The 23829-nt window shown below is 46.6% G+C and overlaps 1 protein-coding gene and 1 pseudogene across 4 annotated transcripts; both read right to left on the minus strand.

Annotated features, from left to right (window-relative positions):
- Nucleotides 1-425: 425 nt before the first annotated feature.
- On the minus strand, nt 426-23272 carry ABHD4 (abhydrolase domain containing 4, N-acyl phospholipase B). Of its 4 annotated transcripts, none has more exons than XM_081506709.1 (7): nt 23192-23272; nt 19721-19809; nt 17629-18001; nt 17327-17481; nt 15472-15583; nt 12736-12922; nt 426-3036 (listed from the first exon to the last, which is right to left on the minus strand). In XM_081506709.1, exons 1-7 carry the CDS (start codon nt 23251-23253, stop codon nt 3031-3033), a joined length of 984 nt encoding a protein of 327 aa, XP_081362835.1. In that variant the 5' UTR covers nt 23254-23272; the 3' UTR covers nt 426-3030. The 4 variants fall into 4 exon arrangements, with proteins under 4 accessions (XP_081362835.1, XP_081362837.1, XP_081362834.1 ...); XM_081506711.1 differs by having other exon boundaries at nt 23079-23272; XM_081506708.1 differs by lacking the exon at nt 426-3036 and adding an exon at nt 10522-11921.
- On the minus strand, nt 2251-3017 carry LOC145512611 (elongation factor 1-beta pseudogene; annotated as a pseudogene).
- Nucleotides 23273-23829: the final 557 nt, after the last annotated feature.

Consider the following 23829-nt stretch of genomic DNA (forward strand, 5'->3'; position numbering starts at 1 on the left):
CATAGCCATCTGTTAGCTAATTAGCTTTATCCAGAGGAAAAATAAACTTCTCATATCTTTATGACAGAAGGTAGTTTGAGAGTGAGGTGTCTTCCAAGCTAGGTTCCTATTCTCCCACGGAGACTGGGAGAAAGGGTGCCATCTTTCTTAATTCTACTTCAAAGAGATGGTTCCAAGGTCCTGAAGAAAGACTTGCTGGGTCACAAAGCTGGCCAGAGGCTGATTTAAAATTTAAAACTAAAGATTTATGTACATTTAAGATTTATATATATAAACATACTTTAATATTTATGTACATTTCAAAGAACAGACAGAACTCACAAGTTTTCTAAAGTATATGTCTCAGAAAAGGGAAAGAGACAGCTCTTCTCTTAGTTTCAACAGGGAGAATTTAGCCTTGTCAATGAAAAATTAATCAGTCAATCTAATAAACAAATGGAAAATTTTATTTGAGCTGACTTTGAGGATTATAACCCAGGAGGAGCATCTCAGAAAGCCCTGAGAACTGCTCAACCAGTAAGAAGTCAAGACACAGTTATATGAGTTTCTTGAGACAGAAGGTTGTATATCAAATGACATATTGACAGTTTATGTAATCCAGATCTAAACTTCATTATGGGCTTCCCCGGTGGCTCAGACGGCAAAGAATCTGCCTGCAATGCGGGAGACCTGGATTCAATCCCTGGGTTGAAAAGATCCCCTGCAGAAAGGAATGGCAACCCACTCCAGTATTCTTGCCTGGGAAATCCCATGGACAGAGGAATCTGGCAAGCTACAGTCCATTGGATTGCAAGAGTCTGACACAAATGAGCAACTAACACACACACACACACACACACCTTATCGTGGTAGATCAAGTTACACCTTATAAGACCAAAAAGAATGTTATCTTTTGGGGGTGTGGCCTCCCTATGTGGCAAGTGGGATCTTCCCTGATCAGGGATAGAACCCCTGTCCCCTGCATTGGGAACCCAGAGTCTTAACCACTGGACAACCAGGGAAGTCCAGAAATACTATCTTTAAGGAGTTGTCCTGTTGATTCTAAGAGAATGTTGCTTTTTATGTTTGAGCAGGTATTCCTGCCAACTGGGGAGGTTTGGTTGATGCATAATTCAGATACACAATGCACAATGGGGAAGAGAGGAGGCTAAAGAGCAGAGAAGAAATTTTTCTGTTTAAAATTTTCTTGTCTTGCTATAAAATATGAATTTTACCTTACAGCCTCTTACTTTACTTCTATTAGACCTTACACAGCCCTCTGGGAGTCCATTCCTGCAATGCTTTTGGCTTCTCAAAGCTTTGTCAACTATTAGGTAAATACCTGTGCTGGGCTAGGTAGGAATCAAAGTGAGCACACCTGATTCCTGTCTGATAGTGACAGATGAATATAAACCAAAATGAGGATCACCTTTGACTGGAGAGCTTTTTTGTTTCTGATTTTTAATTTTTAACTATAAAAATACACAGCCAATTCTACTCTCCAACAGCAAACATTATTAATTAAGCAATTTGTGCTTTTGAGACTGTGCACCTCAGATGGGTCTTGAACCCACATCTTTTAACTGAGATCATACACTTGGTCTTAGGACTTAATAAGGCTTAGGTTCTTGATGTCTTGTCACAGAAAGAATTCAGTTAGAGACAGTGATAGGTAAGGAGTGAACTTATTTAGGAGAAATACATTCCACAGACAGGGTGGACTGTCAGAAGGTGCTGCTGTTATTGCTGCTAAGTCGCTTCAGTCATGTCCGACTCTGTGCAACCCCGTAGACGGCAGCCCACCAGGCTCCGCCGTCCCTGGGATTCTCCAAGCAAGAATACTGGAGTGGGTTGCCATTTCCTTCTCCAGTGCATGAAAGTGAAAAGTGAAAGTGAAGTTGCTCAGTCGTGTCCAACTCTTCGAGACCCCATGGACTGCAGCCTACCAGGCTCCTTCATCCATGGGGTTTTCCAGGCAAGAGTACTGGAGTGGGGTGCCATCACCTTCTCCGGTCGGAAGGCGAGAGGTCCTAAAATATGGGGTGGTTAGTTTTTATGGGTTGGGTAATTTTATAGGCTAATAAGTGGGAGATTTCCAGAAATTAGGCCACTGCCCACTTTTTGGCCTTTCATGGTTGGCCTCAGAACTGTCATGACACTGGTGGGTGTGTCATTTAGCATGCTAATGAATTATAATGAATGTATATTGAGTCTCAAGGTCCATTGGAAGTCGAATCTTCTGCCATCTTGAGCTGCGTTGGTTCTAACCAGTTTTTTGTTTTTTGTTTTGTCTTTCAAACTTTTATTTAAGGGCACTGATCCACGGTGGATTTTAGATCTTGTTGAATGCAGCCACGTCCATAGTCTGTACATACTCATTGAAAGCAGTGATCTACTCCTCCAACATGTCTGCTCCAACTTTGTCGTCTTCAACTACACATTGTATTTGAAGTTTTTTAATGCCATACCCAACTGGAACTAGTTTAGCAGAGCCCCAGACCAAGGGGCTTGAATGCTTGAATGCTTGAATGCTCGTCTGCTTGAATGCTTCTGACGCAGTCCTCTAGTATTGCCGTATCAATCTCATCATCCCAAGGTTTAATGTCTAATAAGATGGAAGACTTGGAGACAAGTGCTGGTTTTGGGGCTTTCTTTGACTCATACTGGGTAAGGCATTCTTCTCTTAGCCTCTTGGCTTCTTCACTTTCCTCCTCCTCATCAGATCCAAAGAGATCAATGTCATCATCATCTTTACTATCTGTAGCTCCACTATCTGTGGTGTGTTCCACATTAGCAGGGCCATACTTTCCCAAAGCTTTCTTCACTCCTGGCAGGCTGGCCTTTTCCTTCTCATAAGATTGGATGTGATTATACCAACGCAGAGCATGACACAAGTCGGCAGATGGTGGGCCGGAGATGGCTTCAAATACTGCCACATCTGCTTGTGATGGCATATACCCCTCGATGTAACTCTTGTCTGCCAAGTAGTCGTTGAGCACCTGGAGGCCAGCAGGGCTTTTCAAGTCTCCAAAACCCATGGCGATGGCTAATCTAGAACTGGGAGGCAGCAGAGGAAAAGAGGCGGGCAACCGGTCAGCGTCAAGCACTAAGAGGAAAAAAGGCGGTTCTAACCAGTTTTTGTCATGTCCTACAGCTATGTCTTTCTTTTAAAGGTTGTTCCCTGCCCCCTTCCCTCCTGTTTCACTTATAGAACATGCACATATTTATTTATACAAACTTTTATTTTACAAAAATGGGATGGCATTATATGAATGGTCTGCAAACTGATATTCTAAAATATCATTCCATGTCAATACCAACAAAACTACATAATTTACTTTTAGATGTCACTTTTATAAACAATGGACACTGAGATTTCTAGTATATTGTTAATGGTGCTAAAATTTATTAGCATAAATTTCTACTCTTAGTTGTTGTTGTTGTTCAGTTGCTAAGTTGTGTCCAACTCCTTTGCAATCCCATGGACTGTAGCCTGTCAGGCTTCTCTGTCCATGGGATTTCCCAGGCAAGAATACTACCATTTCTTCTCCAGGGGATCTTCCTAACCCAGCGATTGAACCTGTATCTCTTGCATTGCAGGCAGAATTTTCTACTGCTGAGCCACTAGGGAAGCCCTGATTATCTTGTAATAGAATACAAAAGTTTCTTCCCTATTACAGGGTGACTGCATTTTTATATTCTATATTTATTGATATAGAAAGAATACTTGTATACATACCTATGTGTTTAAAAGTATTTAATGTGGTTATTTCTAGATAGTGTAGTTATGGATGATTTTTAAAAATAGTTTACTTAATTAATGTATTTATTTAGTTTTGACTGCACCGGGTCTTTGCAGCTGCTCTTGAGCTTTCTCTAGTTGTGGCAAGTGGGTGCTACTCTCTAGTTGCGGTTCGTGGGCTTCTCATCGTGGTAGCTTCTCTTGTTGCAGTGCTTGGCCTTTATGTGCACGGGCTTCAGTAGTTGCCACACACAGGATTGCTCCAAGGCTTATGGAATCTTCCTGGACCACGGATCGAACCGATGTCCCCTGTATTGGCAGGTAGAATCCTATCCACTGGACCACCAGGGAAGTCCTGAATGATTTTTTAAAAGTCCCGCTTCTCCTTATTTATTTAAAATGAAAATGTTTTGTTCACACAAAAAAGGAAAAAATTCCCAGAATTGAACTTCTGCTCAGGTCAGAGTCCAGTGGAACCATCGCATCTACCTAGGAATGCAAGGAATGAGCCCTAACATTGCATTTGGTTTTTTTTGGCAGCCTCATCCTTTACCACTTCAAACTGACCTTTCAGTCCACTAAAACCTTCATATTGGTTAACATTTTTACATGAACTGTGTCCTTGCTTTACTTGTTAGGTTCATTTTTTAGTGTAAGAGACTTGTCATTTGTCCCTGCTCATAGTTTGATCATATCAGAAAACAACCAGTGCAGTTTTCTGATTGGTGAAGGCTCTTTTTCTCCTCAGCAGGATCCTTTGGGGAAACAAAATACTGGAGCTTCACACAGGAGAACTAGCTGTCCCTTTTGAGCCCCTCAGGTAATTTTTCTTGGAACATTTTGAAATCTATAAAAGTTATGTCTGATCATCTTTCTTCGACATTCCAGGAAGTGACAAAAGCAAAATAGAAACAGATTCATAGACAGAGAGAAAAAAGGAGTGGTAGACAGAGGGGACAGGGGTGAGGGAGCAGGTGAAATAGGTGAATGGGATTAAGAGGTACAGACTCCTAGTTATAAAATAAACAAGTCATGGGGATGTAATGTACAGCATAGGGACTAATGTCAATAATATTGTAATAACTGTGTTGGTGACAGATGGGTTACTAGGCTTATCATGGTGATCATTATATAATGTATAAAAATATCAATCACTATGTTGTATACCTGAAACTAGTATAATATATCAATTTTAATTCAATGTAAAAAATTCTAGTAAGTGAAATTTTCAATAGGGCAAGAATTTACTAGGTGCTCTGCTTCCAGCAGAGGGAGACTTGGAGTTGATGCCCTGATTCTAGGACCTTTGGCACCTTAGTATCTTGCCTTGGAACAGTTTTGCAACCTGAATTTAAAAAGCATCATCCCTCCATGTCTTCCTTTCATCTTAACATCTATTCTGTAACTCCTACCAGGTGTTATTTTTCCTGTCATCCAAATGCTTTCATTTGCAGTTTTGTGATTTCCTTTTGGACTTATACACTAACTGTTGAAACTTTAATAAGATCTGCTTCCTCTGAACACAGTTATCTTTCCATGGTCACCCTCCAGTCATGAGTTCTACATCAACTATTTCTCATCTTGTGAAAAGATTCAGGTTCCTTTCCAATTCTGGTCTTCTCTGATGCAGCACTTCCAGGCTTTAGGATTTTATTAAAGTTAACTAATTACAGGGGAAAATCCCTTGAAATTGATGTATTTGACAAAAAAGAAATGATATTCCCTCTTATTCCAAACAATCTTAGAATGTCACCATTTTTTCATAAAAGAACATAGCTTAATCTTTGTAGGGTTATAAAGAATATAATTTCAGAATAAAAAAGTATTGAAAAAATATTATTTCATTTTAGACCAGAAATCCTTTGTCACGGTCCAGCTCCAGTCTGCAGACTCATGCAGGAAACCACTACTGTAATACCTGTTTGTTTGCTTGTTTGTTTTTAATTTATTTATTTTTTAATTGAAGGATAATTGCTTTACAGAATTTTGTTTTCTATCAAACTTCAACATAAATCAGCCATAGGTGTACATATGTCCCCTCCCTCTTGAACCTTCCTCCCATCTCCCTCCCCATCCCACTCCTCTAGGTTGATGCAGAGCCCCTGTTTGAGTTCCCTAAGATATACAGCAAATTCCCATTGGTTATCTATTTCACATATGATAATGTAAGCTTCCATGTTACTCTCTCCATACATCTCACCCTCTCCTCCCCTCTCCCCATGTCCGTAAGTCTGTTCTCTATGTCTGTTTCTCTATTTTAGTATTGATTTATTTATTTGGTTCTCCCAGGTCTTAGTTTGGCTTTCCAGGTGGTACAGTGGTAAAGAATCTGCCTGCCAATGCAGGAGACATATGAGACACAGGTTTGATCCTTGGGTTGGGAAGATCTCCTGGAGAAGGAAAGGGCAACCCACTCCAGAATTCTTGCCTGGAAAACTCAATGGGCAGAGGAGCCTTGTGGGCTATAGTCTATGGGTCACAAAGAGTCAGACACGACTGAGTGACTGAACACACACGTGCGCGCGCACACACACACACACACACACACATACACACACACACACACACACAGGTCTTAGTTGCGGTGCAGAGACTGGGATCTTTAGTTGAGGCATGTGAACTCTTAGTCGTGGCATGTAGGATCTAGTTCCTTGACAAGGATTGAACCCTGGCCCTCTGCATTGGGAGCCCAGAGTCCTAGCCGCTGGACCACCAAGAAAGTTCCTGTAATTTAGGAACTTTAGGCAGCTTTATTTGGACACTTTCTTCTTTCCTTGAAAATTTTGGGAAGTACATGATGCCCATTTTTTTAGTTACCGTATAATTTATCAGAGGTCCATAAATCTTTTGTTATAAGTCACAAGCCCTCCCTCAAATCCTGTTCTCTGACCCCATGTCAATTATCAGGTGTCAGCCTTGAGCCCTTTCTTTTCCAAAGTCAGACTTTTCACACAGAGATGAAAATACCATCCACAACCCCATGTCCTTCAGAGTCATCTTTGTCCCAGGCTTCTTAAGGCTGTATAACTTGTTCTCACATGTATCAACTCAAATACGAGATTGTCTAATTATAACAGACTCCACATCAGGCCTCAGAACACACTGGAGGAAGGAATATCATTAGCAAGGTCAGGTCTGCAGAGCGCTCCTCCTACCCCTTTACGGAATCACCAACCAACAGACTGGGGTCTTGTCTTCCTGGGCTGGAGGAGGGCTCTGTGTATCTGTTGGCATCAATGGATCCTCCTTAATCTAGGAATTCATTATACTCACAAGTGTCAAGCTAGGATTGTCTTTCCTCCTCAACCCTAGTGAAGAGTGGTATTTAGTAGGATAAAGGTAAAGACTTCTCTGGTATAATAATGGTGAACTTATGCTATGGAAAACAGTCAACATGAGCAAATGAAGAAATGGTTTGTCTTGAGCTATTTCCCCTGGATGGTGTTGGGACTGACCCTCAAAATCTCAAAGTGCCTCACTTGCTTCTTTCCGCTAGACCAGGACTCTAGGGACTGCCCCGGTGGTCCAGTGGTTGAGAGTCTACCTGGCAATGCAGGGGATGTGGGTCTGATCCTTGGTCAGCTCAGAGAGAAAGGACCCTCTGGACCTCATCTAAGGAGGATTCAGTGTGAACTGATAGGTCACATGATGAGAAAAGTGATGTTTTGCACCAATTATTGCACACTATTATCAGTCAGTAGGTTTATTTTCTATCTGGTTACAAACTGTACCTGCAGCTGTGGGCTTTCAGTATGACATGCCAGAGTGAAGAGAGGTATTCATCAAGATTTCATCACCCTTTTGGCAATGAAATCAGACTGCATTTTTAGCACACACATTTTGGTGTCTATCCCCAAGGAGGAAGTTATATTTAGCACATTTCCTGCTAGCCACCGAACAGTGCAAGACCTTCTGAGTCTGGAGTTAGTCACAGCCCTTTATGTCTATCTGTGGAAGGTCTCCTTGTAAACTGCTAGGCCTGTGAGGAGCCTGAATTTATAGCGTGAACTGTAACCATAAATCCTTAGAACCCACCAGGAAAGGTGCCGATTGGGTGGTATGTTCATAGTGATTTCTTAGTCCCTGCCCTGGGAAGGTTAGGAAGGCTCCAGTCAGAGTGTGTGTGTGTACCCGCTGGCATGCATTCATGTGCTGGGTGTGGGAGTGTAAATAGGGCACTCTGAATGACCTTCCTCAGACTTAAAAAAAAATTTTTTTTTAAACTGGAGTATCGTTGATTTACAATGTGTTAGTTTCTGTTGCACGGCAAAGTCAATCAGTTATACATACACATGTATCCATTTTTTTAAAAATTCTTTTCTCATACAGGTTATTACAGAGTATGAGAAGAGTTTCCTGTATAACCAGTGTATAACTATACATTAGTTAATCTATTTGATATATCAATTCCAATCTCCCAATTTATCCCCTCCCTCTTTTCTCCCCTGGTAGCCATAAGTTTGTTTTTTGCCTCTGTGACTCTATTTCTGTTTTGTAAATAGGTTCATTTGTACCCTCAGATCCTTCCTGTACCTGCTTCTGAGCAATGTGTTTGCACTATGTTGGAAAATCAGATCAGTATGTTATGCAGCCTCCCAAAGAGAAGTGGTTCTGGAGCAAACAGGGGATGGACTTTCAGGGCCATAGGCCCTACTTCTCCACATGGATCTTCTGAGTTAAGGCTCAGAGACACAGAGTCCCTTAGATTGGTGCCTGCAGACAGGGGCCATCAGAATCTCCCAGGGCATGTGTTTAAATGCAGATGTCACGGTCTAACTCCACACAGGTAGACTGAATCAAACTCTGGGGTATACAGGCTGGGACTCTATATTTTAAAAAGTACCCCAAGTTGTTTTGTGATGTGAGCAGGTTTGCTGACTACTGTCTCACTTGGCCTTTTCTCCAAGGGGATGGTAGCAGCACTCAGTGTTGACATCAAGTCCTTTTGACTTTACCTCCTAAACATTTCTTGCATCTTCCATGTGTCCACTAGTCTCTGGCCAAATGAGGGCTGCCAGTATCTCTGGCCTGGACCACTGCAGTGGCCTCCAAGCTTCCCCTGCAGGGACTCATCCCCTACCAGTCGTTACTCCACAAGGCAGCAGCTGAGAGTGGTCATTTCCAGTCTCAGATTCTGTCATACTCCCATCCCCCCACCCCCAATCCTGACCTTCAATTTGGTTATTTCTTCCCATTGCTTTTAGATGAACGCAACATTCTTCTCACAGCCAGAGGTCCGGATTCCCACCCACCTTCCCAGCCTCATCTTCCAGCCATTGTCCCTGCTAATAGGTGTCTCCACAAAGAGTACATACTCCCCTTCACTGCCCTTCCTTCAGGCTCAGAGGTCATCACCTCTCCAGGTATGCCTTCCCAACCTCTCAGGGGCCACACTTTTCAGTGGCAGTTTTATACTGATTGATGTAATAATCTGATTAAAGTTTCCACGTAGAATACAATTTCGCATGAAGGCAGGGACCATGTTTCTTCACTATCATAGCCTTAGTGCTTGGCATGCAGTAGGCTCTAAATACCTGCCTTGGGAATTCTTTGGCAGTCCAGTGATTAGGACTTGGCACTCCCACTGCCAGGGCCCCAGGTTCGATCCCTGGTCAGGGCATTAAGATCTCGCAAGGAGGGTGATGTGGCCGAAAAAAAAAAATGCAACCCCTGTGTCCTGGCCTCCATATGGCAGGTGTTGGCAATCAAGCAATCTTCAGTCACAGAGAAGATGCAGGTCCTGGGATGGACCCGAGTTTTGTAATTATACCCAAATTAGATTATGTAATTAAATCACATACAGATTACTAATTTGTCCATTCATTCATTCATGATAGCAGATGCAGTATTAAGTGCCATTTTGAGCTGCTGAATTCTGGGCCTAGCTGGAGTCAGCCAGAACAGCAGGCACTACTGGTAATGATTTGAACACTTTTGGACCCTTGGCACACCTCACTTCTCTTGGCTCAATCAAAATAAATGTTTATTGAACAAGAACTAGGTGCCAGACATGCCCCTTATTGCTTAAGCAGCTTGTGGTCTGGGGAGGAAAGACAGACATGAAACGAGTGACTACAAGTATAAGTTTTACAAAGGGGCATTTGAATAAGCCACAGAAGATGGGCTTAGAAGAAGGGATGCAGGTCTCGTCTGCGGGTGGGAGCGGGGGGCGGTGCGTCCAGTGGAAGGCTTCCCTGCATAATGCATAAGGAATATTTGAACTGAGGTTTGAGGATGAGTGGTTTCCCTGGTGGCTCAGATGGTAAAGAATCAGCCTGTAATGCAGGAGACCCGGGTTCTATCCCTCGGTCTGGAAGATCACCTGGAGAAGGGAATGGCAACCCATTCCAGTATTCTTGCCTGGAGAATCCCATGGATAGAGGAGCCTGGCAGGCTGCAGTCTATGAGGTTGCAAAGAGTTGGACACCACTGAGTGGCTAACACTGAGGGCAAGCAGAATAGGGCATAGGGAGCTGTCCAGGTAGAGGCCAAGGTGAACTTCAGATGACAGGGCTATTTAATGGGCAGTGGGGAGCACTCAGTTCAGCCTAATTCTCTTGTGAATTGGGGCTTGGCCCACTCACCCCTCATCTATCCTCTCAAGTGGTTGGCTGAAATGACCTGTGCTGACCTGGAGACTGGGCGGATGATGCACTAAATGGGAGGAGAGCGGGGGAGCTTGTGCATGGGTACCTCTCAGAGCCCCTCCTCTGACTCAGACATCACAGGAGAGGTTGTGAATTCAGCACCACCCCCAGCACTCTTGTCAGAGCAACATTAAACATCATCACCATGAGCGGTTTTGATTCATTTCTTTATTAATATAGAAAAGGAGCCCAAGGCAGCTGGACCAGTAGTACAAAGCACCAGGAGTTAATACTATTCTGGTGAAAGGGTTGGCTTTACAAAAGTGAAGAAGTAGGTAGGAGCTACCCTAGTTCTGGGGCCAGGCCCCGCCTACTGCCCAGAACTAGCCCCCGGGAGAGAGTGACAGGTAAGTTGGGGACAGATGAGCTGGAAACCAGAAGGACAGGCAGCAGGGATGGAGGGCCAGGCAGTGAGAACCATCCTGTGGCTGATGAGGACAGGGAACTGCTGGCTGGAGGCTCCCCACTGGACCCTGGGCAGAGATTCACGTGAGCAGGCAAAAAAACCCTGCAGATACTAGAGAGGTTAGGGATCCAGACACGGCTTGGGGTTGAAGGGCCTTCCCTTCTCTCCATCAGGGGTCACTGTTCTCAGTACTATGGGTGGGGCTTCAGGGCCCAAGGCACAGAGGGAGGCCCAGAGGCCTCCCAGTGGGAGAAAGAAGGGGCAGGGAAGGAAGCACTTGAGTGTTCCCGGCTTAGGCAGCCAGGGCTGAGACACAGAGCAGGAAAACAGAATCCCCGTACAATGAGGCTGGAATGTGCGGCCAGGTGGGCTTATCCTTGGCCAGGACCAGCCCCGTGGCCTCAATGCCTGCCTTAAGCCTTGGCAAACAGAGTCTGCTAGGAGCCCTGAGCTGTTTCTCCATGGACCAGCCATGCCTTGCCCTGCCCTTTGCCTCCTCTGCTAATGAGAGCTTTGGATATGACCTCTTAGGTCACGGGAGCTCCAGGACCTGCTCTTGGTAGTTGAGTGGGAACCAGCCCCAACCAGCCCCTGAACAGAACTGGAATGGGCTGGGGGGTGGCCAGGGGTGACGGAGGAGGAAGATGTCCTGCATGGAACCTCCCCCCTCCCTCCACAGACACACTCCAGACCTGGGCAGCCTGTTAAGAGCCTCTCCTTTGTCCAGGAGAAGCAGCTGCCCTCCCTTGGCACAGGGGGACGTGGCTCGGTGCAATCCCTTCACGACCACCACCCGGGGACACCGGCATGGAGAGAATGGGGTGGCACTCTGCAACCCTTTATGTTCTTCCCCAGGGTGGGGAGCTCAAGGCCTCTCCAGCCTTCAGTGTGGGGTCACAGTGCTCTTTCTTCTTCTGTGGTCCTGCCCTGGGGACGGCCCGAGACTCCGCCTGGCTGGCACATGTTAGTTGGTGAGGAAAGGACAGAGGGGTAAGTAAGGAGACAGGAAGGTGAGAGCGATTCTCTGGCTTTCTCCTCGTCCTCCAGGAAGAGCAGCTCAATCAACTGAGTCGCAGATCTCCTCCACCACCGCGTTGAAGATGTGCGGCTGGTCTGCGTACACGTGGTGCGAGGCACCCTCGATCTCCTATGGAGGGAGGACCCCGCCAGGGGCAGGATGGCCCTTTATTCTAGGCACTGGAAAGCTGCCGCTTTTCTTTCCATTTCTTTTTCTTGTAAACCTGCTTGTCTGTTGCCCATAAGCACTTATTTTATCTAAGACAACTGTCCACCTCTCTCCCCATATCTTGGCACTTCCCAGTGGCAACCAGTGAATCCCAATGTCTCATCCTTACTTCTCCTATGGTCCCTGATTGTATCTTTCCTTCCCCACTAGTCCCACCATGCTCATGTCATCCACAGGTTTGATACCCAGGGCCCGTGAGGCACCAGCCTAAGTAAGCACGGAGTATAAATCCTTCAGTCGTGTCCAACTCTTTGTGATCCCATGGACTATAGCCCGCCAGGCTCCTCTGCTCATGGAATTCTCTAGGCAAGAATACTGGAGTGGGTAGCCATAAGTAAGCACACTCCTTAGCAAATGAAGGTGGAGGCAAGAGAGTGGTGGGAAGGCTTCTTGGCAGCCTCTATTGTACCCAGTTCTGATTTAGAGTGAGAATTACAGGGGAAGAGGGGCAGCATGCTCCCTATGCCTGACTGCTGGACAAGAACCTGCCTTTTAGCTTGACTGGCTAAACAGAAGTGAGGAACCCTGAATTATGATATTACAGAGAGCCCACCCTTTCAAATTCATGATTCTATCTCAACCTTTCCATTCCTCTTTCTCCCTGACTCTCCCATCACCCTTCGCTACCTGGACTCTTAGCTACACTGAGTCAATCAACATGTGCTGCATGTTGCAAGATTCCCACCTCAATCTGTCTCCTCTGGTGGCAACATACCAAGTCTCGGACGTAGGAATCCGGCCGCTGCAGCTTCACCTTTTTTCCCGTGCTGGTGTCTATCCAGGTGTTGGCCCCATAGATCATGGTGATGGGCACATCTTTTCGAATCAAGTGAATTCGCTCTAACATGGGGCGCCGGGCCCAGCCAAAGGACTCCATCATGGCTTTGAATGCCGTCTCCCCACTGGAAAAGCAAAGCAGGGTGAGGCGATGAGTAAATGCCACAGCGTAAAATGTCAATTTGTGGGTCTCTCAGAGGCTGGGGCAGTATCTTTGGCCTCTTTTTGTTTACCTCAGAGCCCAGCACTAAGCTCATTAAATATTAGGAAGATTACGATACAGGAATGAATCTCCAGAGGGTCCGAACACAGATGAGGTAGGAGGGGCACACTTCTGAAAACCCCATGGCACTGAGGATTGTCCACCAGCATAGCAGGTTAATATGTATCTAACAGCTATTGATGTGGCACCCCTGGGCAGAGGGTGGGCACATATGAACAAGACACATGCAGTGCCTGCCCCCACAGAGTTCCCATTTTCCTCATCCTTCAGGCGTTACATAATGAATTACAGGATTAACTTAACTTCAAATTTCCCAAGAATTATGAAAGGGTAGTGGAGTTCTAGGAGAGCACAGACTAGGGAGTTGGCTGGCTGGGGCTGGAGGAGAGGGTCGAAGGGTTCCTTGAGGTGGGCTCTGAAGGGCAAGAACTACAGAAGCACAGAGGGCTAACTGAGGAGACTGGGGAATGAGACGTCAGTCTTGCGAAGACCCAGGGGGAGCAGCAGTCTGTGCTACCTGAGAAGCAATGATGGCCAATCTAATCTACTTTGCTCCCTGGTCATTTCCTGAGGGAGAGCTTTCAGAGGCCATGTCGGGAGGGGCCTGCAAGGCTGGAGGGGAAGCCAGCTGTCCGGACGGCTCTGTCACTTCTGTGGGAAGCAGGAAAGGTTGGGGAGACTGGCACCCAGCAGGCTCGGTCTGTTCAGGGGTTATGTCCCCAGTCTCCTTAGCATCCCTGAGATGAAGGGGACCCTGAGTTCTGCACAGATCACCAGAAACAGAGTCCTTTCCTAAGACACTGCAGCACAGCGGTACAGTCAGGGACTCTGGAGTCAGAGAGACATACCTGCAAATCCTGGCTCTATTTTCTTAACAACTTATGGAACTAGAATACACCTTATTTCTCTCATCTACAAACTGGAGAGAAATTATACCCACTTTTTGAGGTCATTATGGGGGAAATGAAAATATGTACAAAGCCCCTAAGTTTAGTGAAGCAAAGTAGGTATCCCACCCCCAAAATATTATTCTTTAGCTAAATTATATGTTTTTCAAGGGAATGGTAACAGTTACCATGAACTCAAGATTACAACTCAAAACAACTCAGGGTCTTATAAAACTGAGTGATGGTGTTTGGGGGAAGCGGCTGGTTATTACCAACATCATCTCGGCTTCTTCCAGGACCTGAGTGAGTTGTGTGACTACATACTCTGTGGCTTAGATAGGAGGCCATTCATTATACTGAAGTAGGACTGAGACTGGGGAACACTCTGAGGAAAGGACTAGGGGTGGGCCTGCAAGGCCTCAGAGGGTGTGAGACTGGCACCGAGCCCAGTTGAGAGGGGTCACGAGCAGAAAGTTGATTCCACTGTTGAACTGAGTTTCTATACTGCTGTTTAAGCAGGGCCCTTCTATCAGTTGAGCTTCTGAGGAAGGCTGGATGGACAGTTCCCACGCTGCCTGAAAGCAGTCTGAATTTGAGGTTAATGCTCAGACAGTGCTATTGGAATGCAAAGTCCCAGTTGTTTCACAGCTTCGGGCTGAACAGGCCTGAAATGAGGCAGGGCAATGCTGCTGCTCCCAGTGATCTTGGCTCGCCTGCAATGCCTCCCAGCAGCTTGGGGTGAAGTCCCCACAGAGGTGGTGCCTCATGGTATCAGCAGCTCACATGGCACTGCCCAAGGGAAGATTACCTCCCTGACTCCGTCCTGGCTGGTGGCTGCCAAGACTGTAGATCACAGGGTATGGGCCAGGGGCCCACTGTCTGAGTTGTCACAAACATAAGCTTCTTGAGATTCTGGGGACATCCTCAATTCTCCAAAAGACAGAAAAGGCATTCCTATCCCAACAGTAAGTATTTCAAGGTGCACAGACATTAAGTTTTAAAAGTATAATCTTTCTATCAGCAATTCTATTTGTAGGAATGTAGCCTAGAGGTACAGTCACACGTGTGCCAAGGAAGATATACAAGGAAGTTCTCTGAAGCAATATCACATGATATCTCAGACAGAAAATAACAAGAAAATGAGGGAATTACAGGTCTGGGACAGGAGAGGACTTGCTTCCTTTCTTTTCCTTTTACAAAAATACCATGTTCATAACACTTTTTCAGTTAAAAAAAAAAAAAGATCTTTGCAAATGTTTTCCAGACTCTTTGCCTGTCAGGCTAACTGTTTACCTCCAGGGAAGAGTAAGGGTCTTCCTCTATAGAGACAGGTGGTATGTTTAATTAATCTATTATCTTCCCCATCCCTTTTTGCCTATCCCTGGGGAAGTCTCTGGAAATAAGCGAGCCTGCTAATGCCTATGTTCCCCTAACTGGATGAGAGCTCTGTGGAAGAAAAAAATACAGCACAGACTGATCCTGGGATAGTTCTGGAGTTTTCCAGCAGCTGGAGTTTTAGCTCCAAGCCTATCGACATTGAGCTGACTCCCGGAGCTGCCCTCACCTGGGATTCTGTGCATTGCAGTGGTAGATATACTCTGATATAGTATCATCATCAAAGAAGTCTGCAAACTTGCGCTTGAAGTCTGGTCGGAATCGCTGTACCAGGCCGGGCCCTAGGAGGGAACAGAACGTGGAGGGGCCAGTTTGAGTGGGGAGGAAAGACCCCTGTCATTGTATGTTTTAACAACTTCAACCAAACATTATTTCTTTTAAGGGTTTGTTTGCTTTGTACACTTAAAGTTATAGTGACAGAGCATGTTAAGTCTTTTGGGAAGCTCCAGGTAACTACAAATGAGAGTCAGTTAGTTGCCAAAGAATTCAGACAGTCTAAGGTTACTGAGGAACTGGATTATTTGCAGCTCAATGAAATCCCAAGATCCTTTCCTCCAAGGATCACAAACCCCACAAGAGTCCATGGTTGAGATGCTTTGCTTTTATGGTCTGAGCTATGTTCTCTTTCTCCCTGAGACCATTTATGGCCTTTTAATCTTCTGAAGGTAGTGGATGAAACCAAGAGCCCTCTCAGGTTCAGGCCTGTAACAGAATACAAGTGACGAGGTAAGCTTAACACTGGCATCTCAGACTCAGGGCAAAGTGTTAGAGAAATCTGTTCCTTTCACCTTTCTTTAAATAGTCCATACACAAGCAGTAGGGCACTTGAAACACACTGTAAAAATTGGGCCTAGTGATCAGCTTCTGGCCTCTCTCTCTCTTCTGGTCTGCTCTCTCTGTGTGAGGAGGGGTGAGAGGGAGGCGTGGCAGGATCCCCTGGGCACTAGCCCTCCTCCATGGCTGCCAGCCACCTGCCCCTGCCATACTAGCTCTGATGTCTATGCGTGGCCCTGGCCAGAGGCAAGTCCAAAAATGGGGACAGTGGTTAGAACAGGGCTCCTGCCTGGAGGATTACAGAAGGTCTGCTGGGGTGCACAGTGCTGGGTACCCTAAGAAGACCAGTCCTCTGCCCATTTAGTACCCTTTGGCACCTGTGTCTCTTGTTTTCCTTCCATTCTCCTCAGACTCCTACCTTCTGCTCAAATGCTCACTTTTCTCTTTTACCCAGAGCCATTCTGTTTCTCTTGAAGGGCCAAGAGAGACAACTCTTATTCAGCCACTAGCAATTAACCCCTAATAATTGTCTGCTGAACATTACTGTGTATATATAAGCCATCAGTGCAAGATAGAGCATCGCCCACCTTTACCATAAAGGGAAGTTGCTTTTATTTCCTTAAAAGGCTCCTCTCCAGACAGGAAGGTGCTGGCAGTGTGAGGTCAGAAGGCTGGGGCCTATTAAATTTATGCACTCTGGCTGCCCCGCCTCCTTCCTCCCTTCACTCATAGGATTTGCTAACAGCTACTAAGTGGTGATGTGGTATCTCACTGGGGCAGGCCATGGTGTAGAGGGGCTTGCCTGCCTCTGTAGGTGATGCTGGAGGCTCTGGTTCTGACCTCTCCTGGCAGTAGATGCTGGGTGAGCTGCAGAGATGGGATCCATAGTGACCACGCTGAAACACCAACAGCTGTCACAAACCCACACATGTAGCATAAAAACTCAGCAGAGGAAGAGTCACCTCGAAACCCCTTTCTCTCTCCCTGGGGGCACAGAGTAGAAGTTCTGCTTCATCAGTCTCTTGAATAGAAAAGCTTTTTCCATGCAGATGAAGGGGAAAAAAAAAAAAAACCTTCTGAAAGTGCCGACCAAGACATCTGGTCCAGATTAACAGCTTTAAATAATAATGCTAGGCTTATTCCCACTTTTTATGAACAAAAGGGGATGGTGAGAGTCCAGATGCAGGGGGCTTCTAGAATGGGACAGCTGTGGTTGGAGGACACAGTTTCTCCATCTGCAGGCTACTCACCCCAGGGCCCAGCAACTCGAAGAACAGCCAGTGGATTGGAACGCCCTAGGACAGAGGCCACAGCCTTGACCCAGGTCGGGGGCGCACGGATCTGACTGGGGTCAGTTGGTCGGAGGGGAAAGCCCCACGGGTCCACCAGGATGAGGTGTTTAACTCTAAAGGAGGAAAAGGGAGAAGACAAGTTTTCTTTGCTTGAAGGTACCATAGCCCTTAATTTGCCCAGGAAGAGAACAACTGGAAATGAGTAATGAAAGATTCTCAGCAAGGCACTGTTGTGATGGAGACAGGTGGCTCCTCCTTACCTGTCAGGGTACTTGATCGAGTAGGAAGTGGCCAGGAATCCTCCCAGACTGTGCCCCAGGAGGATCATACTGGGGATGCCCATGCTTTCCCGCCACGTCTCTATTGAGGTCACAAACTCGTCCTCGGCCCCCTCTGGATCCCTCGGGAACGTTGGCCTCGAGCTTCGCCCGAAGCCTAGCAGATCGAAGGTGTGCAGCGTGCGGCGGGTGCTCAGTGAATCCATGTTGAGGATCCAGAGGCCCACGCCGCCCCCGAAGCCGTGCACCATCACCAGTGGGGTGCGGTCCCTGAGCTCAGGGCTCACTGTCACTGTCCAGATCTTGTTCTGGTTTGGGAGGGACACATATCGAGCCAGGAACTTGTTCTGGAGGCCTGGGGAGAGGGGGTCCAGGGCAGAGGGATAAGACTGTGTGCTGACCGTGTCATCTTTTTGCTTGGACTCCCACTTTTCAGCTCTCTCTCATCCCCAAACCCTTCCTGGCCTCTCTCACCTTTCCTTTTACAACTCTCTGATCATACAGCCTAAGAGTTCAACTCCAAGTACAATTTGTACATGTCTAGTGTTAGTAGTTGAGAGTCCCTTGGACTGCAAGGAGATCCAACCAGTCCATCCTAAAGGAGATCAGTCCTGGGTGTTCATTGGAAGGACTGATGTTGAAGCTGAAACTCCAATACTTTGGCCACCTGATGCGAAGAGCTGACTCATTGGAAAAGACCCTGATGCTGGGAAAGATTGAGGGCAGGAGGAGAAGGGGACGACAGAGGATGAGATGGCTGGATGGCATCACCGACCCGATGGACATGAGTTTGGGTAAACTCCAGGAGTTGGTGATGGACAGGGAGGCCTGGCGTGCTGCAATTCATGGGGTCGCAAAGAGTCAGACATGACTGAGTGACTGAACTGAACTCAACTGAGTGTTAGTAGTGTTAATTGCTCAGTCGTGTCTGACTCTTTGCCACCTCACAAACTGTAGCCTGCCAGGCTCCTCTGTCATTGGATTCTCCAAGCAAAAATACTGGAGTGGATTGCCATTCCCTTCTCCAGAGGATCTTCCTGATGCAAGGATTGAACCTGGGTATCCTACATTGCAAGCAGATTCTCTACCATTTGAGCTACAGGGAAGATGCTTGTAGATGTCTAATCTGTAGGCATTAAGAGGGGCCATCGTATTCCTTGGGCTCCCTTTGGGTCCAGGTTGGAAGTGACCTCACAGAGCTCTGGCATTCATCACTCTTGTACCTGTATATGCCTAGGGATTGACCGAGGGAGAGTGTGTCCTCACTAAGGGTATCTGGGAGGGTCAAGCCAGGTCCCTCTTAGGGAAAGATGAAGGTGGGCAGTGTTTGCTCTGCCGGCGTGAAGGCAGTCACAAAACAGCTGCCTGAGGTAATTCACATGGATTTCAGACAGAGGCTTGAAAACTGACTGTTCTGTGGCTGTACTTACTCAGGCTCATGAGAGAGGATAGCCATGGCTAGGGCAGTGGGTGTGGGGCAGCAAAGATCATATGAGAAATATAGGAAGACGGGGCCCAAGGGTCTTTTTTGAGTTGGTGGCTGCTGGTGCTCCTAGGGGGATGCCCTGACCCCACAGAACATTGCCTAGGAGAGCTGGCCAGTGGGAATCCCCAACTACTCTGGTAACTGGATGAAGGGGAGGGGTGGCTTATTGGGTAGAACACAAGGAACAGTATTATTAGAGCATATAGGATTGCTGGTCCTTGGCTAGGAAGGTGGTAAATCTAAGAAGTGTTTGTCTGATGAGAAAGGGAGAGATGGAAAAAGCATAAGAGAAGGAAGAAGTGAATGTGTATTTGTACACATTGTGTGTTAATAGCTGGTACAGGGTTTGAGGTGAAGTTGTGGGATGTGGCAGAAACCAGCATGATGGACAGGGTGGAAGATGTTAAGGAACCGCTATCATAGAATGTGCATCCTCTGCACAAATTGCTTCCCTCCAATCATGGACATCTCTTCCTTCCACATCGAGCATTGTCAGCCAGGAATCAGTGGGCTCAGTGGGCCAGGCTCTGGGAAGACCCTGTATCCTGGGGCTCCCGAGGGAGGTGGCAGAAGCCACCTTCTACTTACACTGGAGGATCCTGGCTTCTACATTCTTCAGTTGAGACATGGAAGTGGGGCGCCAAGTGGGCAGCCAGCTGCTCAGCCAGCCTTGAGGCCTGGGACAGGAACACACAGAAACATTGACTAGCAATATTGCAAACACTGATACTCTCAGTCTTGCTGGCAGTTACAAAAGAGTTATCAGGGTGCAGGGTGTTTCCCAGGCTCAGGAAACCTGCCCCTGTGGCAGTCAGCAATTCCCTGGCTGCCTGATAAACTGTTCCTCTTCTCTGGTAAATGGTTATTAGCAACAACACACCCTTTGTTTCAACAGATACTCAGAATACTAGCGTACAGCACTTTACAGTTTATAAAGCCCTTTCACATTTTTTATCTCATTTGAGCTTTACAACTCCCCTTTGTTACTGGTCATTATAATGTTCAAGGAGGTTACAAGGGGGGAAAAAAGCCAACTTTTAACTAATGTTTCAGTTCTCCTTTGCCATCCCTAGGACTGTATGTTCCTTTAGAGTAGGACAAATTCCCATGCCACCTGCCCTCCTGGCAGAGTACCAGGGTTGGTGTATGCCTGCTTCCCAGCCCCTGGGAGTCCAGAGCACTGTGTCAGTGGCCAGAGGGGCTCTCAGGCAATCAGTCCAGCCTTGAATGATGTATTGGGATAGGTAGGGAGTAGGAGGAGGGAGACCTGGGTTCCAGTTCAGCTTTGATTCCCTGATAGGACACATGTTGCCTCTGGCCTTGTTTCCAGATTATAAAATGAGTAGAAAGCTCACTGCCAATGGCTTGCAGTAAAACAGGTAAGTTAACCTATCTTGTTTTCTACTTTACACCCAGGGGACTTTAAGTCATTACAGGGTACAGGTTGAAAGTACCAGTGTTAGAGTAATATTTTAAAAACCCTAGATTTATGTCATAGTAATGTCATTTATGAGCAGAATGGTGTTGGCCTGATAAATACTTGTCTTTGAGCATCCAGATATGAAAGGAATCTCATAAGGTGCCTGGGATAAAACAGATGCTCAAAGAATCGCTTTTGTTTTTCCTCTTCCATCCCATATTTCTCTTTTCTTGAACTCTGCCTGGATGAAGTGGATTTCAGGATGGACACTATAGGAAGGGCCTGTAAACAGCAGAATAGTCAGTCTAGCAGGGGCATTCTGTGAAGGAGTGAGGGCAACTACTACTAATCCCCTCTCACCACACACTGGGCACCATGCTGCATTATTTGAAGTGTAGAATTTTAGATTAGGCTAGTTCCTTAGAAATCTAGTCCAGACTCTTAATTTAACAGATGAGCAGTGATGCCCAAAGAGGCCATACATCTAGTTAGAAAAGGAAGCAGAACCAGGACCTGGATCTCAAATCCAGGTTTTAGGAATTGCCTGGTGGTTCAGTGGTTAGGATTCAGTGCTTTCACTGCTGAGAAACAAGGCCAAAAAAAAAAGTCAAATCCAGGTTTCTCCTTGTGTTTCCTCTGGACTTCCCAGCCTCAGCTTTTTAAGGCCACACATGGATACTCCTATACAACCACAGTTTTACACTTGTCTGCTTTCTGAAAGGACGTGTGACCTCAAGCCAGAGGCCAGAGTTCTAATCCTGGCATCGTTACTCACCAGCAATGTGCCCTTAGCACATTATTTAGCCTTTCTCTGTCAGAATTTCCTCATCTTTAAAAGGGAGGTAATAATAGTATCTACTTCATAGGGTTGTCATAAAGATCGAATAAATTAAAGCACAGAATAATGCCTAGCACAATACACACTTTCAGTAAATGTTCTTTCCCCTGGCCAAATCATAAACTATCCATATTCTGTGCTTTTCAAGTAGCAAATCTCAGTTACTCAAATCTTAAGAGGTTTGAATTACTGAGGCTACAGCTGAAACTGGTCCATCAATGGCTTTAGCCAGATGAGAGCTGTTGGTCTCAATCCTACGAAGACTCAGAACCCTTCAAACAATCCACTGGAATTCCTTACAGGCTTGAAGCGCAGGCACCAAGACCACAGAATGTTGCTGGTCTTAGGAGACAAACTTTCTCTCCATCCTACAGAGACTGTGACAAGTCAGAGCATGTCATCTGGACCCCACATGGCCTCATATCTGCCCAAAGCAGCACTCAGGAGAGATGCTGTCCCAAGGAACAGCATCATGGGCTGCTCTGCAGAGATCCTCAGATATCCCGCCTCTCTTCTTCACTGAAAATGCTACCAGTAAAGTGCTGGAAATAGCACCTGGCACACTGTCTGCTCAGTACCACTGGGTACATGAGCAGGCCTGGGGTGGGGAACTGAGACAAGAAGAAAAGTGGCCCCTTAGCCACGAGCTTAGCCTGACTGGGGTGGTCTCATCCCTCTAGGGTCAAGGGATCTTTACCCTGATGGTTGGTGAGGCAGAAGAGGTTCTGTGCTGCATAAGAAGCCTGTTCTAGACCTCTGTGATATTGGGGTCTAACTTCTTTGGACACTGGATTCTTCATTTGTAAAAAGAAACTGCACTGACTGAATCTCTATCAACTCTAATATTCTGTATTTCCCTAAGTCGTTGTAGGTATTGTAAATTTCCTCTAGAAAGCATCATTTTGGAAAGTACCACTCTCCTTGGCAGTTCCTTCAAGCCTGGAAAGCTATTACTGTCATAACCTTATTAGTTTTGCAAGCAGCTCCAAAATGGGGGGAACACGGGATTCAGGAAAGGCCCAGTTCTGATACAACCCCGGCTTGGGTGGAAGCTGAGTCATTCTCCAAGCAACTTTTCCTTGCTCCTATCAGAAGGTGATCTGCTTGCCACACCACCTACAGGTGGCATCCCAAACTTGATGTCATTGAAATCGCGGTAACAAAATCCAAAAGCTTTAATTCTGAAACCGTAGCATTAAGGAGATTGTTAATGATGATTAAAAACTATCAACTAGGATTGCTGGCGACTAAGCGTCTCGGCGGGTGAAAGCTAAAGGAACTTGCAAGCCTATTAACCCAGACCAATCCCAGCCCAGGGGAGCCTTCTCTCCGCTTTCCAAGCCTTCGCATTGCGGGGCTAGTTCCCACACAGGTGTGCGATGCTCTTCCCACACCTCCGACTCGTGTCCGGGAGCAAACGCAGACTAGCAGCAGACCTGGCTGCTACCCCCGCACCCGCATCCACATACGCTTGCTTTGAGGGATCTGAGACATCACCACTAAATCTAATCCCAGGGTGCAGGCACTAGAGGGGAGCGAGGAATGATCGCCAAGACTAAAGTGGAAAGTCAGAATCGCTGGGCTGCAGGCAAGCGTTATCTTCCATCGCTCCCTCAGCTCTGCGGCCGCAACTCCTGGGCAAAAGCAAAGCAAGCAAACGCAGCCCCCAGCCCTCCCCGGAAGCCGACCTGAAAAGGAAAGGCGGGAAGATGTCTAAAACTGTTCCTCAGCCACAGACAGTCCCAGGTTCACGGACCCGAGAGAGAGAGAGAGAGAGAGAAAAGAGACAGGGTTAACTCACTGCTGCTCCAGATCATCGGCCATAGTAAACAAGCCCTGCCGGGTCGAGCTGAGCCAGCCCATCCCTCCGCCTGACGCCAGCACCAGCTGACCCAGAAAAGGGTCGGATAACAAAATGGGGCGTGGCCAACGCCGCGGCCGGGGAGGCGGGGTTGCAGGACTCGGGCTGGGCCAACCGGTACACGTGAGCTGTCTCTGAGCCCCTCCCAAGCTAGGACCGCAGTCCGGCCACACATTTGGGAACAGTGAGGGAGCTAAGTAATACTGAAACTACGAGTTCCTCCGTCAAACCTCCATTCTCTGATAATTAAAAGGTGACAGAATTACCCCTGCACGCTCCCACACACTCTTCCCTATTACAGACCCCAGTCCCCCCAAGTCCTCTCCTTAGCTTTCATTCTAACCGGATGCTTAAGATGTTTGTGGACACAGTACCAACGGTGGAACGCTCCTACGAAGGGCCTGGGAGCTTGTGCCCCAAGTAGAGGGCTAGACTTTGTAAATAAAACCAGGACGCCTAGTTAAGGTTGAATTTCACATAAACAACTACTTTTTTAGAGTAAGTCTGTCCTGTGCAATATTTGGGACATAACTGAGTATCCTGTATTTTATCTGGCCACCCCAAACTTAAGCCACGCC

The sequence above is a fragment of the Giraffa tippelskirchi genome, chromosome 7, assembly GCF_054371585.1.
Source record: "Giraffa tippelskirchi isolate mGirTip1 chromosome 7, T2T-mGirTip1v1.2.pri, whole genome shotgun sequence".
Classification (NCBI taxonomy): Eukaryota; Metazoa; Chordata; class Mammalia; order Artiodactyla; family Giraffidae; genus Giraffa; species Giraffa tippelskirchi.

Coding starts and splice junctions, on each gene's coding strand:
- ABHD4 (XM_081506708.1), bottom strand. CDS start 23,253: ATGGGCTGGCTCAGCTCGACCCGGCAGGGCTTGTTTACTATGGCCGAT. Junction 18,002..19,720: donor AGAAGCCAGGATCCTCCAGT/GTAAGTAGAAGG, acceptor CCCTCTCCCCAG/GCCTCCAGAACAAGTTCCTG. Junction 17,482..17,628: donor TCGATCAAGTACCCTGACAG/GTAAGGAGGAGC, acceptor TTCCTCCTTTAG/AGTTAAACACCTCATCCTGG.